General features: G+C 35.7%; 1 protein-coding gene across 1 annotated transcript in view; it reads right to left on the reverse strand.

The window, feature by feature from the left end:
- The window catches only part of LOC311155929 (sodium channel protein type 1 subunit alpha-like), a gene marked incomplete at both ends in the record, with an annotated part of 59721 nt that overhangs the window by 22807 nt on the left and 18451 nt on the right, over nucleotides 1-18463 (reverse strand). The window contains 13 exon segments of the mRNA XM_084209420.1: nucleotides 1926-2099; nucleotides 4625-4779; nucleotides 6110-6227; nucleotides 8556-9038; nucleotides 9745-10101; nucleotides 10710-10883; nucleotides 13156-13394; nucleotides 14206-14338; nucleotides 15525-15905; nucleotides 16628-16933; nucleotides 17396-17602; nucleotides 17750-17891; nucleotides 18268-18331. Coding sequence (XP_084065546.1) covers nucleotides 1926-2099; nucleotides 4625-4779; nucleotides 6110-6227; nucleotides 8556-9038; nucleotides 9745-10101; nucleotides 10710-10883; nucleotides 13156-13394; nucleotides 14206-14338; nucleotides 15525-15905; nucleotides 16628-16933; nucleotides 17396-17602; nucleotides 17750-17891; nucleotides 18268-18331 — 2933 coding nt within the window.

Below are 18463 nucleotides of genomic sequence, written 5' to 3' on the forward strand. Positions count from 1 at the left end.
ACAGTTCCATCGGTAGAAGAATTCAACAGGCCTTTAAATATTCCATGTCCCTACATTACCTCAGTGCAAAATACTACATTCTCCACATTTGCTATGGCTCCTGTCCAAAATATTACTTTCCTTTTGTTTCTCATTTCCCCTAAATGTTCCCTCATTATGCTGTTCTAATTCCTTAACTTTTTATTGGACCAAAAATAGCATAATGTTCTCATATACTGTTTCATTATAAGGAACAATGTATCAGGTAAAGAGATTTCTAGGACTGTGCTCATATTTAAAAACAAGCATTATATGTGCAATTTTTAGGTTTTAAAAGTTAATAGCTTTTCTGAACTTTTTAGCAGCTCTAGCAACTACAAAACTTGGTTCTTTTGAAATATAAATTTCTTTTTTCCAGCACATTCATTGTATTACTGAAAACATTCAAGTTGCCATAATCTAAAGGAAAATGAAAGAAAATATTCACATGTGCAAATCCAGCATTTATCATTAAGTAATTCAGACACTTTAATATGTACTATACCTTCACATAACGATGTATTCACATTTTCACAATCACAAGATGACTGTTTGGGATAGTACGATTTAAATAAGGTCAAATATTAGAGAAAATTAGTTTAAAAAATGAACAGCTGCTTCTGCTTGCATGCTTGTTAAAGCTTTTTTGTTGTAGGTGCCACTTAGGTACCCATTTTGAGAATTTCAGTACTAAAGAGCAAAGTGTTTTCGGAGAGAGGGTACTTTCTTTGTATGAATCTGTAGCTGTATATGTGGAGTTGAATCCTCAATATATTTAAACCACGATGTACACAAATCAAAAATGTTGTAAACGCCCATTAAAAAAAAAAAAACAAGAAAAAAAACCAACCTGAAGAAAATTAATTGTTCTGATGCTCTAATTAGCCCTTGTATGATGGGAACACATTGAAAAAGTGTTGGATTCTTGGTAATACTTTGGGACAATAAATTCTTTTAAAGGTCTCTTTTTGTCTATTCAGTGTACATTTCTAAGTCATTGAAACCAGGACACAAAGAATTTTAAAACGGAGCTTGTTCAATTTTTGGTTTTTGTATCTGATATACCAGAAATTACTGCCTTGAAAATATAGTGATTGGTTCTGGTTTTGTAACTCTGTAGAACATAGCATTTGAGGTTCACCCACAGAAATCCATGAGCTGCAGAAACAGTATGCATTCCTGCAGACTGCAGGTTTTTTCCCCAGGGGGTATACTTAGGATATTCTTAAATGCTCCATAATTGTATCAATGCATCAAGAAATGTTCTCTCCCATTTCACAGCACAGTACCATAGAGCTAGAACTATGAGATAACCCTTGCAGCAAAGATTTCAAACATGCCCGTGAAGACTGCAAGCTCAGTACTACTTATTGGACCTTAGTGCTAATTAATCCCCACTACCAGTGCTAGAGATATATCTTGCTTTCCTTGTGGAGCCCTAATTTACCCACATGCCGAAATTTGTGGACATGATGTTCATTTTCTTGCCAGAGGAGTTTTGATTCAGATGGTTGTCTGATGTCTGGTGGATCAGACACACATCTGAATGCTGGATTCAGCCTAGACCACAGCAGGAGGAATGATGGGTCTGAAGGTGGGAGCGAGCAGCCCAGGCCAGAATGCAAGGCAGGATGACCTCTTTCAGCAGCAGTGTTGGGATGAACCCCCTGACTGCCTGGGGGCTCCATGCAAGGTCCTTCTGTTCTGCTGGAGAACTTCCAGTCTCTCTTAACACAGCAAGGCAGTGCCGCAAGCATGAAGTGAAACACAGAATTTTTCCACCTACCTTACTTTTCAAATTGAAAAGTAAACTAGTTGGCATTAATAGATATTATGGCTGCAGAGAAAGTAAGTTTAAAAATTACCAGATAAATAGAAAAGTGTCACCTAGGAAATGCACTACGTACATCGACAATCAGGAAGTCCAGCCAGCACCAGGCATTAGTAAAATATGTTTGGTAGCCATAGGCCACCCACTTCAGCAGCATTTCCAGAATGAAGATGTAAGTGAAGACCTTGTCAGCATATTCCAGCATGGTCTTGATAGTTTTACGTTGTTCAATATATATGTCTTCAAAAGCCTGTCAGTATAAACGTTCAAAGGTATGTTATTTTTTGTTACTGCACATGCATCAGGTTGTAACACAACAAACCAAAAAAAGGCAACAAAAAAAGGCAATAATATGCAAAAAATGGCAATGAGATGTCATTTCTATCTAATGCTTCTTTTTCTGGTAACTCAGAATATATCTGGTTTTTCCCTATGGAAATATATTTTCCAGCTCACAGGAGGAAGAAGCAGATAATACACAGCAACCACTACACTGGTCAGAGATTTTTTAAAATGTATTTATTTATTTATTGCTGATAGTGAATTATTCCTCTCAGATCATATTGCATATTGACAAATAGAATTGATTCTGCCAAGTGTTGTGCCTGAATTGAATTCTACAGAGATCATTTGGCTTGTATGTAGGTAGACCCAAATACAAAATCCGGTGCCATAGCTGTAAAATTTTGAGGACAATGACAATACAAGCTACCTTTTGTTTTAAGTCCTCTGGCTTCCTAAAAAATTTAAGTTATATAAATCTTAAAATAAGTTCTTCCTTTTTTATAAAAAAATTATCTATCTTAAATCAATTGCCTGCTTTATTATTCACATTTTATGAAATACATAACATTTCTGAGCTCCTTGTGATGCTATTTACACTTTTTGTGTTCTCATTTTTAGGTAATTGAAAAAACAAATAAGTCCTGCTTTTCATAAATTCTTCTTTTTTATTTTTTTCCTTTAATTGCTTTCAAATTTCGATTCTGCTATTATCTCTTATGGAGACTGACTGATGTTATCAAGCTGAAAGAACTGGAATGATCTGCTAGCTTGCAAAGATTTGGATATTTTTTGATACTAACATTCATTTTTACTCAGCCTGCTTTTGAACCGCTTGGCATCTGAGAGTTCAAATGATTGGTGCTTGTGTATCAGACGTCGGGCTAAGATCCGTGTAATTCTGGTTACTAGCATCAGGCACTGTGGAACCTGACACTCCTGCATTCCCCGAAGCCGGGAAGTCAGGCTCGCCTTTCCTTTGTGCAGGCGGGGGATGCCAGAGGCTGCTGCTGGCAGGGAAATGTGCCCATGATGACAGGAGATCTGTCTGGAGCATGCCCTTGGGGTGAATATGGGGTGCAGAGCTGGTAGGTACAAAGAGACCTTTTCACTACCACAAAGGACTTCAAAGGCAGAGCAGAGTCTCACATCTCCAGAGGCCTGGGCTAATCCATGGTCTTTGAAACCAAATAAGGGTTCTTAGGCTTACACACCTTAGGCTCACAAGCACGAGGTATTAACGCTGTGGCATCTTGTCTCAAACTTCCTCTGAATATAGTAATAGAAATTCACCTTTTTCAGATCTCCTTCCACTACTTTTCTCATGTAAATTTCTTGTCACTGAAGGTTTTCTCCTCTTAGTTTTATGAACCAATGGTGTAAACTTGATCTTTTTTTGTTATTTGGAGGATTTCAAATGACAAGGAAGGTGTCCCATGGCATTGCATAAAAGTTGTTTTTCTGATGGTTGTCAATATTAGACCAAACAAAAGCAGAATAATTCTTAGAGATGTAGCTGAAACTAGTGATAGGTATTATCATAAACTGCTAACAGTATTTTAAGGTGTTGGCAGTGGTATAATGAGCTTATAATACAATTTTGAAACACGATTTTGTTTATTATGTAGGAAGCTAAGTAATTTGCCAAAAGGTAATTAAAACTGTCAGGGTAGATGCTAGATATACTCTGCATTATCTTACAGCAAATAATTTGCCTAAGAAGCATCACCTCAGTGTATTTATACAGGCTCACTTTAATTTAAAAATTTATCTATAATTTCTTTATTTTTCATCATTATTTGTATTTTTGAAAAAACATATTATTGTTACGGTTTATTTAATTTATTGTTATAGATTTTATTATGGTTGGCTTCCCTTTATTCTGGCCTTGCATGGTTGTTACAGCCAATTCATGGTTTTGCAGATGTCCCTTCAGTCTACATAAGTATGAGTCAGTAGAAGCTGAATTGTAAGTCTAAATAATCAATTCTTATTCTTAGAAAGAAATCAGCAAAACCCCCCATTCAGTCAGCTATTTTTGCTGTTCTAGCACACAGCATTTGTAGGACTACATAGGCCAGCCCTGGCCCTTGCGAGGTGTTTTGAACTGTTCATGCCATTATAGTTCCAAACCCTCCAACAGTGACAGTCCTTTTCCCTGAGCTACAGCAGTAAACAGCAGAGAAAGGAGGGAGCACACTCAAATAAGAAAGTTTAGCAGGTTCTCTTCTTCACATGTGGTTTCTCTCTGCCTGAGGCATATCCCTGCCACTTCCAGAAATGGAGGTAGGAGCTCTCTAATCACTGATGTCTGTTCTTTTTTCTGCATGTTGTTGAGAAGAGACTGTTTTTGCTGTTTTTCCCAAGGCCTGAATAAAATTTAGTCCTATCATTTGAAGACATGAAATTGTGTTAAGTTAGAGCAGTGTTAGAAGAGACAATTTTAAGGAGTTTTCCGAGAACGTAGAAATATTCTGTTCATGTTTTACTTACCAGAGCTCCACTACTGAGGAGAATCATAAAGACAATGAAAGTCTCAAACCAGTTGTGTTCAACAATCCTGAAGCAGGTTTTTCTAAGGTTCCACCACTGCTTTCCTCTCCCTTCTTCTATACTGACTTGACAGCACTTGAACCTTCTTACACAGCCTTTAGAACATTGTATGTAATGAGAAGAGAAAAAAAGGAGAGATTTTGTTGAGTTGCATTAATTTTGGTTATGCATTCTGTAATGATACAATGCTATCTTTCCTGTGCTATTTAGTAAAAAACCAATAGATTTTCACCTAGACAACCTTGTTTTTCTTCAAAGAAAAAAATAACATTGAGACAATTGGAATTTTCAGTTAAATAAACGAGTGAGAAGAATGCATTTCTCATTTATCAAGAAGTGCTCAATACACTGCATGCAAAAGGTAAAAGTCCATCAAATTACAGAATACAAAATAAGAGTTAAAATATACAAACTCATCCAAATATCAGGTAGGTTGATGTAGTAAGATATGGTCAAATGATATTAAACTGTACCATCTTTTGTTCAGGATGCTCAATTCAGACAATGTTGCATTCATTGCATGAAAAAAAAACTAAGCCTCTTGTCTGAGTTCTGAGCTTTTCAGTACCAGCTAATTTCTCTACCTTCTGCCCCTAATTTATTTTGCACTTTTATGAGTTAGCTGCTGACAAGTTCAATGTAAATTTCTAAAGACTGATCTGTTATCATGTCCAGAAGTAATCCAACCTGACAATAGCATTTATTGTCCAATGCCTAAATTGGCCAATACCAGAAATGGCATTTGTATCTTTATATTACTGTTTTAAAAAGTATTTCTTTCTCCACCTCCTTCACATGCACACATCCATAAGGTTTCTCCCAATGAAATGCCATTGGAAAAACATTTATGAGCAGATTGGGGTTTTATTGAATTGTGGGCCAATAGAAGGAAGAATGAAAGATGAAGGAGTCCACCAGGTTAGACTGTTCTTTCCCCAAGTGGCAAACAAGGTTCTTCCTTCTCCTTTTTCCAATTTGTAGGAGATTCATCCAGTATTTTTCACAAAACCATCTAGGTGCAGTTTTTATTTATCATTAAACAGCTATTGTAGTAATGTATACTTTATGAAGCACTTAGATATCTGTGAAGAACACCTTCTAAACAGTGTGTTTATTATCTGTAACTAAACTCTGAAAGTACAGTAACATACTAAAACAAAACTTTCAATACCATATTTTTCTTATTTTAAAAATTGAGATACATTTCCAATAAAATGTTTTCTTAACTGTTTATCCAATACATAGTATAATTGTGGTATCAGTTTCCATATAATATATGATGGACTAAAAGTACTACTGCTAATAATCAGAGCTTAAACACTAACAAAAGTGTAATACAGTTCATAAATCTTGATACTTAACTTACATAGAAAATAGTTCTGTAATTCTATTAATAATTATTACTAGTGTTTTTCTCCCAAATACCTTCTGTGAAGCAGGCCTCTGGCTCCTGGGCTTCTTCAGGTTCAGCTTCTGGTTGTTCTTCTGCAGGAAGCCCAATATCAACTGTGCTGCCTTCAGATGAACTAGATGAATTTAACTTCTGTGAAGGAAAGAAGCATCACAAATGAACAGTAAATAATTTAAAGGCAAATATTATTTGATTCTGGAATAAGTAAATTAGGCAATGTTTTTGAATGTTCTAGAATGCAACATAAGTAAATTGTTGAGAAACATCTGAGAAATTTATAGAGTCTGGATTTCCTCCTGTAGTGTATCAATCTATTAAATAGAAGGTGTAGCAGTAACAGATCAGACTTCAAATAAAATTGTGCTTTATACTGAAAAATGTGGGTAATGCTAAATCTGAGAAGATTTATGACCACAACAAGCCAAGTCATAATAACCTCTTGACCTACATAGAAATAATGAAGCTTAAAAAAAATACAGGAATTTGTAGTGTCTACTGAAAATCAGGTAAGAGGCTAAAAATAACTACATAAATGAGGTGGGAGCTCAGAGGAATGAGGGAAAAAAGCAGAGAAGGCCATACTTCAGGGATTAGTAAATCCAGATTAAAATTGCTGAAAGTCTAGCTCAGACTGAAGCAGGGTCTGCATACAATAAGGCTGGGGTAGTTTAAGCCCATAAAAAAATCAGATCGTACTTTATGAACAAATTTTCAACAACATGATGAGCATGAAGAGAGTGAGGCATAAAGAGAGTGAGGGTTCCATAAATTTGGAAACCAAATTAAAAAAAAAAAAAAAAGAATGCACTTAAGCTAATTCTCATCCTAAAAATCCAAAAACTGTTGTAACACGCAACATGTCGCTGGAACCTGGTTGCAATCCATGTCTTTGGCATTGCGGCTAAAACTTGGGCAAAATTGTGAAGGAAATATATTTAAATATGTATGGCTAAACAAAATAAAGGAACAACTACAATTTAGATCACAGAGTCTTAACTATAAACTCAGCACTGCCAAGACTACTATTAAACCATGTCCCCAGGTGCCACATCTTTTAAATACCTTCAGGTATGACAATTCAACCACTTCCCTGGGCAGCCTATTCCAGTGCTTGACAATCCTGTCTGGTGAGAAATGTTCCCTAATATCCAATCTAAACCTCCCCTAGTTCGACATGAGGCCATTAGAAATTTTAAGAACTTTTATTTGTAGCAGTGGTTCGTAAGCATAAGTCAAGTTAATTAGAGATGTTTTAGCTAATATTTAACAGGAAAATAATTATTAATGCAGCAGATATTAATTAGGAAGTGGGAACAACACTGTCTCTGAAATAAGTTGCTGTTTTGTACAGGTCTCCTTTCTTGGAGGAGGATCCAAAAATTGCATTTAGGTTAACACCGATTTTTTGCTAAGAGCACTAGAGGGCTCTTACACACACTGAAAGGATAGTGATAAAGAATTCAGCTACCCTAAAATTTGGTGTCTGAAGCACTGGTAGCAATACTACAGTGGGACAGAAGGACAGAGCTATCCTGTAAAAAAACTGAATTGCAACCAAAATGGGAACTAGCTGGTTAAGGCTGAGGTTTCTCAAGTGAGAAAATTAATGTTGTTAAATGTCTGGAAAGGCAATTTTCTAATTTGGCTAAAATGGCAACAAAATCATTGAGGGTGTAGTTGTTTTGCAAATTCTGTCATTGAATCAATTTAAATTATTTTGCTAAAATAGCCACACACAAAAAGTTACATAATGGAGCAGTTATAGCCTTAATACGCTTTTTTAAATTACAGTTCTCAAAAAAGCTTTATATCAATAATTTGCTTTAGACTTCCTTTAGCAACGGTAGATATTTTCATCTGTTGGTACTTTTCAATTTTAACAACCAAGTGAATTGGAAGTATATGGGTGAGTCTATGGTTAAAACTTATTTTTATGGGAATCTATGTGTAGAAGAGCTGACAATTTTAAAATCTAAAAGAATTCATATGTCTAAAGGAGTTGCCTAAACTATTTATACATTTTCTGGTTTATATATGCTTTTTCAAGGGAGAAGATGTATCACACTCATCATGGGACCCTTTCACAGAAGGCAAACAAAAATTTCTGGGGGAATAACACTGCACCTAAAGCACTGTCCCCTACAAGTTGTTGTAACTACCATGCGGACCATGCATAGTTTTTATGGATTAGTTGAGTCTCCCATTACATGGCCTCTTATCCCCTCTAGAAGGCTATAATTTTTTAACTCTTTCTCACACTTCTGTTCATCAAGTCATCAAGAGTTAAGTACTCCTTTATATACTCATGTATGCCTACCTACAAAGAAATGTCAAAATAAATGATTAAGAATTGAATACACTGGCTTATGAGAAGTAAAAAAACCCAAAACTAATCAAACCAAATCCCACATAACAAAGGCCCTCAAAAGATCAGAGAGAATGCAAAAAATATCTGAATACCTCTTTGCTTTCTTCCAGGTCTGATTCACTACTAAATTCTTCTGTGTTTAGATTTTCAAAGTCAGATTCACCCACAGCAATGGGCACTGTCACAGTGAGGCTTGGGTTGTTTATGAATGACATGTAATCACTCTCATCAATTATGTATTTTTCCACACTGCTGCCTGTGCCTATACCACTGGTGGTTCCATTTGCATCTTTAATGTAGTCATGGTCCTTGCTTAGTTCCACGGTTGTATGGTTAGAAATACAGCTATTTTTGTTGTTTAAATCTTCAAGAGGTTTGATTTCATCTAAAGCTTTCTGTTTTTTAACAAAAGCTTTTTGGATGAATTCACGTGCTTTTCTCTTCACATAATCTATGCCTTTCTGCATTCTTGCCACAGCAATCTGGAGGTTGTTCATTTCATTATCGTCGTCTGTCACAGCAAGGTTGTCTGCACTGAATGAGCTCAAGAGCAAGGCCAAAAATAAGTTCAGTACCTGCAGAAAGATTTTAAAAATATGTTCTAGACTTATTTAAAAAAATAACATTTATTTTATTTTAAAAAAAGTCCTATTATTGACATCAAAGACAAAAATCCTAATAATTCACCATAACCAAAAAAGCACCCTCAAAAATTTTTCTCTTCTCCATAAAAACGAAGCTTATTTCACTTAGCTAGGTCCTGCTCACTATGCAAAATATTTGTCCAACTGACTAATATCTGTAAATGTGTCTTGAATTATTCCCCACAGTATGTAAATATTTTGGTGTCAAAGCTTATAATCTAAAAATGGAGCTATCAGATTTGCTGTTCAGCATCATTAAAAAGTTTAATTTAGCCCATCACACAAAAGAAATTAGATTATTCAGGTGACTAATCATATGGTATAAATAATTTAAAAAATCCACAGCAAATTGTTTATAAAGAGCCCATAAACTAAAATTATTTGTAGCACAAAATATTTTCAAAGGGCCAAAAGAGAAATTAGTCCCATTCTTAAGTGCCCACTCTGACATTCTTAGGATTTTGACATGGCAGAATATTTTGTCCTCTGTCCAAAAAAGCTCTTAAGCTTAACTTTAAGCACTTCTTGAAACCACCTGCTTAAGTGCTTTGTTGAAGCAGAGCCAGAGCACTTAGTTCACTTCAGGACTCAGATCACTCTCTTGCCAAACAATTTTTTGTTAACACTGACTACATACCACTAGGTTTCCAATCACCATGACCATCATGAAGACTGTAAGGCACATGGCTTGGCCAGCAACCTCCATGCAGTCCCACATGGTTTCTATCCATTCTCCACACAGCACTCGGAATACAATCAGGAAAGAGTGGAAGAAATCTTGCATGTGCCAGCGCGGGAGCACACAGTCACTTGCAATTTTGCAGACGCATTCCTTGTAGTTTTTCCCAAAGAGCTGCATCCCAACCACAGCAAAAATGAACACAATGATGGCCAGCACCAGGGTCAGATTCCCCAGAGCTCCCACGGAATTACCAATGATTTTTATCAACATATTTAGTGTTGGCCAGGATTTTGCCAATTTGAAAACTCGTAACTGAAAAGAAAGAAAAATATTGTTAGGAGAACTAGAAAGATACAAGGATATTTTAAAGTTAATTTGTGGAAGGATATTGCTGCAAAATATGTCTTTAGTTGGACTGTTCAGAGGGTATAATCTTGTCTAAAAGCGTAAGATAGAAGTTTGCCTCAAGAAAAATTTGTAAAATTGTAATTTGATATTCTCAAAGCATAGCTTTTACTGAAGGCCAAAGAAGCTACTGATTTGAACTTAAAATCTAGGGTTCACCTGTTAAAATAATCTGGACAACTTTTCAACTAGTGTTTGTAGAGATCTGTTCCTGTGATGCCAATCAGAGCATAATGCCTGTGGTGAGTTAATCTATTTCTGCACAGTGGGATGTTTAAAGTGTGTATATACAAGGGACACATTGGAAATTGGCCCAGGACACCCACTGCTATCTGTTTGGATCTCTATCAATTTCCACTGAAGACTGTAAGATACCACAATCAGTAAGGATTTGTGCTAATGAAACTGTCCTCAGGATCAGTATCATGGCAAACATCAAACAAAATTTTAAGACAAAAATAAAATTATTTTAATGAAGCCACATTGAAAAATCAGTACAATTGAAGTATATTTACCAATCTGAATGATCGAAGGACAGATAGTCCTTCCACATCCGCAAGGCCAAGTTCTACCAAGCTAAGGGTTACAATAAAGCCATCAAAAATATTCCAGCCTTCCTGGAAATAATAGTAAGGATCCATGGCAATTATCTTGAGAAACATTTCTGCTGTGAAGATTCCAGTGAAGACCTGAGAAAGGGCAGTTTGTTATTTCAAGGTGAAACAGAATACTCCAGATCTAGTTTAATTCAAGCTATGTCTTATCCAAAAACAATACTTAAAAATAGTTATATTTACTGTAGTGATTTATTATGCCCACCTTCCCTTAACAAGTGTCAGACAATCAGGTAATTTTTCTATTAATCAAATTTTATACTAAGCAAATTACATAAACTTCTATTTTATATTATTTAAAACCCAAACCCAATTTCAACTTTCTGAGGATATGGACTTTCTCATGTGCAGCACAAAAAATGTCCCAAATTTGATTTTCAGAACATAAACCAGAATGCTTTCCAAGAAATTATATGGTATAGCTCTTTCTTAGTATACAAATTACAAATTAGGCCAAATCTAAGACTAAAGGGGGGTAGTTTCTCGCCTGCTATTACCTGCCTATAGTTCAGCTCAACAGAGCTGTGATTATTTATACCAGATGAATAAATGGTATATTATACTGTACCTCAGTTGATACAGCAACTGTGAGGTACAACAATTTCCTGAAGCTCAGTAACTTCTACCTGGGTGTGCCCAGAAGTAGCAGCAAAGTTGGTTGGCTCAGACACTTCAATGTCAGGAATAAAAGAGTATTTAAGAATGCATTTTAAACAAAGTGTTCCTGGTAGTGGTTTCTCATCATGAGTTTTTATGCAGAATAAAGTAGGAATTATATTTAAGACCCACCAAAGTAATAACCCTGAGTAGCTTTGAGAGAAGTCTTGGGAGAATTTCTTCTAGGATAGGAATGTACTAAAGTCACTGTTAAAAACTGCTTGAGCCCTGCTCTGACAGGTTTTCTGGTTTGTTTTTTTTTTTTTTTTTTTCTGGTTTTGATAACCCATTTTTCAGCAAGCTGAAAAGAAAATAGGACAGCTAAAGAGAATAATCTAAGTGGGATAATCAGGAGACAGGAAAGAAGTCTGACTTGCTCTGCCTAGGAACACCAATACTCAAGATAGATTGTTACAGTCTTTAAATACACTCCAGATACAAACACCAGAGTGGGAAAGGTTACCAATTTTTAAGATGCAGGATTGGAACCCCTGAGAAAGACATAGGAATGATACAGTTTGGAATGCTGACAGGTTCCTAACAATCAGAACAGCACGAGAAGCTGTAAAGTGGAGCTACTGGAGCAGGCAACCTCCGAGATCCTCTCTATTGCAGAAGGGTCTATGTCAGGGAGCCTAAAACTGGAAGAATGTGCTGCTTATAGACAGGTTCTCTCACACTCCCTTTGTAGTCAGAGGTACACCAAGATTTATATGGAATTTTCTTGGTTGGAAAACAAACCTATAAAATGCTACAATACAAGATTTTACATTTTATTAGGAAACAGAGGTTCGGCATTTTCCTTATATTAAGTATATGAAAATCAACTGTATAATTTTCTATTCATTCTCCCCCTTAAATTCTATAGTTATTTACATGATCTATTTGTTCCTCATTACAAAACAAGGATTATTAAAAATCACATTATAAGAAATCAATTCTTAAAGAAGGAGATAAAGTAGGACTGTAGCTGCAGATACTTCTATGTGATCAAACCTGTCAGTTCAAAAGCAAGAGAGCTACAAAAAGTTAACTCATGAAATCTTGAATAATTTATCTTTTTGAAGCAGAGAGAAAGGGAGAAAATACAGTTGACAACCTGAGGAAAATACATCTTACTAATTATCAGAGGATAAAAACAATAAAAAATAGGAGAGGAAAAAGTACTGTAGGATATTTTTTTACATAAAACATAGAAAGAAAACAATCAGCTTATCCATATAGAAAGACTGTTACACAAGAAAATTCTAGAAATGCTTTTAAAGGGATCTTTTAGCTATTGTAAGTTTCTGCTCAGGAAACAGCAATTAAAAACACATTCTTAAAGATTTGTATTGTATTGATTGAGAAATTAACACTGCATTTATTTGCATAGTGTCTGTTTCATGGAAACAATGCATTTCCTGGTTTAGTAGTTACACAAATCAAACTCTACTTAAGATGGACTTTACTTAATGTAGCATTGGAGCCAATCTTTAAATTTTTAATTTGATTTTGCAGAATACAGCAGTATATTGATTTTACAGAATCCTAAGGTACATGAGTCAGGGTTGACAGTCAAATTCCAAAAATGTTCTGATACTTATACCAGAAGGCCAATAAATATCCAAAAAGCTGTTAAAACCTTTGCTTTCACTTATTACAGGCATATTTCCTTTCAAACCATGAATGTAAAACCCAACAAACTTACCAGATTTCCAACTGAAAGTACATTATTGAATTCCTCGGTCATTGGATAATGTTCCATAGCCATAAAGAGTGTATTTAAAACAATGCAAATTGTAATAGCCAGGTCAACAAATGGGTCCATTACCACTAAGTTGACAATATGCTTAACTTTTAACCAATGTGGACTGCAGTCCCAGATCAAGAAAATATTTGCAAATTTATACCAGCACGGTGGGCATTTTTGTCTCGATTCTTCAAGTTCTGTGGGAAAAAGAAAGTTTATATTTATAACTATGTGATTTCTCTAACATTCCTCATTCCAATATGAATTGTACCGGTCAAGTTTTCAGTCTGCAGTGGTACTGATTAACCTTCTTTAAGCCCCCCTTCCACAGGGTTTTAAGGAAAGCCTTTAAAAATTGCTGTTGAATATATTTTCTATGTTCAAAGCTGATCTGTCAAGCACAACTTCTTTGTATTACAATCATTATGCCAATCAGCATCAATTTATGCATCAGTTTGTATTATGTATTTAATTTTTCCTTGATTACACTTCAGCTTGTTTCTCCCACCTACTGTTCAAGTATGTAAATATTTTTATTCTGAAATTTGTAGCATTTAAGTGAAAATGTTCATTCCAAATTCAAGGAAAAAAACCATTTTGATCACCTAGAATTGCTTTACAAAATGAGTGAATAAATATAACTGCAGAAATGCTTATATTTTTTAACAATAGTTGCATATGTTTGAAAAATGTTCAGTGGTTTTTTTGTGTCCAATAATACATTTTTAATTACTATGCAGAAGTACCCACTGAGTTATGACCATGCACATGAGTTAGATGGTGACAAAACAATGAGACAGAAATGCTTCCTTATGTAATAACTTTAATGCTTAGTTATGTAATAACCTTAATAAATAAAGAGCTTCGAGTTTACTGATAAATATATGTCAGCTTGTTGGATGTTATCTGTACTTAAACTATTTCAAATCTGTTCTCAAGTTTCAACTCAAACTTTTAGAAATCTATGGGAAAAACAGGATTAAATATTAAGCTATGCATAGCACGAACCTTCCACAGTGTTTGTGAGGATGCTGGCAATACTCATGGCTCTTTCCCTTAAAGCTGGATCTTCCAGGTAGTCCATAGAAACGTGAAAAGAACCTGATATTCTCTTCCTCATTTCTGGTTCTGTTGTGGTGCCCTATGCAGAGAATGACAGTAGATGAGACCACACTGAAGGAGCAACCAGATAAGCAAACACTACATAAGCCTGTTAGTAGTGTCTTAGCTTGGACACGTGCTCCGTGCACTTCATATTTTATCGTGTCGGACTTTTATTACTCATTAGTACCTTTTAAATAATTTTAGAATTCCATTAGGTCACAGGTACCTACAGTTCAAGATTGACAGAGAGTTTATTTACTCAATTTCTGCATTTTTTTTCTATAAGATATGAAAATTCTTAAAATATTTAAACAAATTTAACCAAGTAGAAAAAGTTTGAGTTCAAAATATTGCACAAAATTTTGCAAACTGTAATTTTTTTTCCTTGATCCTGTTGACAGGATATTCTGGGGTTTGTAACATAATAGTCTTTTCTCCTAATCAAACTGTAGCAAGTAAGAAAAGTCTGACTTCCTCATGCTTCCTCATGCTAGTATTTTTTAGCAGTCTGAGTAGACAAATTTGAACTAAGCAAGAAATTTTTTGGAGACATTTTCTCTTACCTTTGTATGGTAAGAGAATGGCAGCAATATGTGCTGTCAATATGTTCACACAGCCATTTGCATTTTTAGAAATATGTATTGAACTTTGATCTTCCAGTGAACTATTTGTTGTCTATACTACAATACTCCACCAGAAATGGATGGAAAATATATAGGAATGAGAAATAAATGGTAAAAAGGAATTGACAACTTCCTTACATTTTTAACCAGGCCGATAAGGAAGAGTGATATCAAAATTAACTAATAATGCTAATTTTGATAGTGGTAGTACAGCATCATATTGATTGCAGTTATATAACATTTTTGTAGAATATTTTCCATTGTATATCAACTATGATAGCTAGATGGATATTTAGATCAGCTAAAGGAAAGTATGGCACAGTAATACAGTGAAGCAGAGCATTTTTATGAATGTGTAAGTTATTACTCTATTACTTGGAAACTGTGACTTGCATTTGTTAGTCATGTGAATCTTTGTAAGTAAATGCTTAGCTCGCAAACCTATCTTAGCCGTTTTATTTACTAAAGAGTTTACAAGATGCAGGAGCATTCATAGCTTGACCAACCAGGAAGCATTGCCAAGGGTTCCATTCTGTAGAAAACACTGGCTGGTGCAGTAAGAAAAGGCCACCATGCCTGAGCTATTTAAAACTTTCTTACATTGTCATCAGTAGCTGGTTTATCTATTATCACCTCTGGCAGAAGCTGTCCAACAGGCGATGTAGGAACAGATGGTCCACCAACCAAGGAAACCACCCCATTGCAATCCACGGTGCTGTGCATCTTCCCATTCACTGGAAACACTGCCAGCATCCTGGATGACCTGCTGGCCTGGCTGATGTTGCTGTTGCGCCGCTCTCCGTGCCTGCGCGGCACAAAGAGAGAATCTCTCCTGCTGTCGTTGTCTTCAAAAGTGCTGTGCTCATCATCAGCAAAGTCATTTTCTGACCCTACATCCTTTGCTCGACCTCTGAAGCTGAAAAGACTTGTTCTGCTGTTGCGCCTTGGGGAAAACAGGGAGCCACGAATGCTCAGCAAAGACTGCAGGTAAGGAAAATACATGATTATTAGCTGAAATCCTCAAACTCAGCGCTGCTATTAGATTAGCACTGGTTTTCTTTTTTTCTTAGAGTACCCATATTACCCGGAAGCTACACGCTGCTGTAAAATTTTTGCATGTATTTCATTAGAGATATATTTTGCAGATAGAAGTATCACTGTTCATGGATTCTTAAGACAAAACCAGTGCTGAACCTTTTTCAGCTGAAGTTGCCAAACAGATTTGTTGCATAATTCCCCCTGAGAAAAAGAGGAAGCCCATACATGCACTTTGTTTCATGTATGAAGGATCTTGCCCATAGTGGACAAACATTGGCTCAAACATCATTGAAACAAGTGGAAAATGTGAGGCTATTATAAGGGAAGAATACTGTAGCATTTTAACAGGTAATATATAATCATGCTAAAAGGAAACCTACGTAATCAATCAGAGAATATGATTTTAATATTATTTTTAAATAATACCATTAAAAGAACAGACATATGAGGTTATAATTAATTCTGAGGGGTTTTTTTTATAAGGCAATCTAGCAGCTAGAGCACTTCCTCTCAAGTCCTAGCAACATTAATATAAAGTACCAGTATTCCCTTTGTTTATGCAATAGCATCATATTACTGTACTTTAGGAAGATTAAAGTAGTTTTTAAGCAGCCTATGATGCTTTAAATATATGTTTATACTAAAGAAAAAACTATAGGCAATACCTGATGTGGAGAAGAATACTTCTTTTCATATGTCAGTCTATTGCCTTCAATAGACAATCGGAAACCTTTCCTTCTGATGCTGTCTTCCGATTCAGACTTGTGAAATTCATCTTCATCTTTTTCTTCTCCTCCAGACTGTTCTTTTTGTTTCCTTTTTTTCCTTCTATTTCTCCTCTCTTTTGCACTCTTTGAGCTCAATTTTGATGCGTCTGAGGAGCTTTCTGAGAGCCCTCCTGCTTCTCCTCCAGCACTGGGCTCCCTGGACTCTGCAGATGCTGTTACTGCTGCTGCTGCCACTGCTGCTGCCTGTCATGATGCAGAAAGAATGGAGCAAACCATGACCTAACGTTTTCCTTTCTTTAATTTACTTATACATAATTTGTACTCCAAAAGTCCCAGTTCCCTTTCTATAGGGTATCCTCTCCCTAGGTTTTTCTTCTAATTATTATTAATCAGTTGACTCAAGATATGTGTTGGTCATAGACTTCTCTCATCCTTCATGAGTAAATTTTAAATGCAGAAATCTACCAGACTGCGCTAATGGCCCTAGACTAGAAAAACATAGTGAATAACCTATAGCTAGTTTTGAATATTCCTTCTCGATGGCTGAATCATGCACAATACCCTTCTTCAGTGCAGAATAGAAAACCTCTGAGCTTGTTCAGTCATTGGAAGAACAACAGGGTCTTTATATTTCCAATTTCAGAAAGCAGATGTTGAGTAAACTCACTTCCTTACACTCCTGCATTACTACACCATAAACGATACCTGAGCTGCTTCTTGTTGCTTTTTCAGTTGTTCCAGCATCTGTTGAAATTCTGCCTCTTTCTGCTCTGCTTCTTCAAGGGTTGCTTGGTTCTGTTCTTCGTAGGCCATGGCAACCACAGCCAGGATCAGGTTTATCAGATAGAAAGAGCCCAGAAAAATCACCAGAACAAAAAATATCATGTATGTCTTCCCAGCAGCACGAAGAGTCTGGAAATAATAACACATTTATAAGCAAGTGTATGTTAACAGTTCTGTTTTTCATACTGTTAAAATTCAGATAAGAAAATAGACTCTAATCCTTTTGCATCACCAATACAAACATATTTGGTCTATTTTTCATTAAAAATTTCTCACCAATTGATAAAGGTTTTCCCAGAAGTCCTGAGTCATTAGCCGAAACAGTGACAAGAAAGCCCAGCTGAAGGTGTCAAAACTTGTGTAACCATAATTGGGGTTTCTGCCAGCTTTCACGCAAGTATATCCTTCTGGGCACTGCCTGCAAAGACAAACTCGACATCACCTATTTAGTAATATTTTAATATTATCACCTGGATGTTAGTATAGTCATATGTGCAGCCAGAACTGCAAAACAACATGTTTTGCCAGGTTTTGTCATCAGGTATCGCTCTTCCTTTACTTTTCAACCAGGCAGGAGCTGTACTGATACTAAATTACTTATTCATCATGCAAACATTCAGTTTACCTGACCAGTCCACTGAGCTCTGATCAATACAGATCTTAAGCCCAGTGTAAAAGCCTTTCTTATGTGAAAGGAAGTGGTCACTCAAAATAAGCCCCACTTGAATTGCACATCTGTGGAATGTGGATCTAATTTCTACATGGTGCAATAATATGATGAAATTTGTTCTTACCCAGCATCAGAGCTATTTCCACAAAGCAGAGCATCATTTTGCCCTTCCAGAAAATAAAAATGACCTGTTCCAAAAAGAATTTTAAAAGTTATAACATTCAAAACATAGCCATTATCTCTAAAGTTTTAAGGTGATTTCTGATCCAATTTTAAACAAGCAGTGCTATTTTCTCAGCAGGACAACAGTTTAGAGTAAA

This window comes from Fringilla coelebs, assembly GCF_963513975.1.
Source record: "Fringilla coelebs genome assembly, chromosome: 7".
Taxonomy (NCBI): domain Eukaryota; kingdom Metazoa; phylum Chordata; class Aves; order Passeriformes; family Fringillidae; genus Fringilla; species Fringilla coelebs.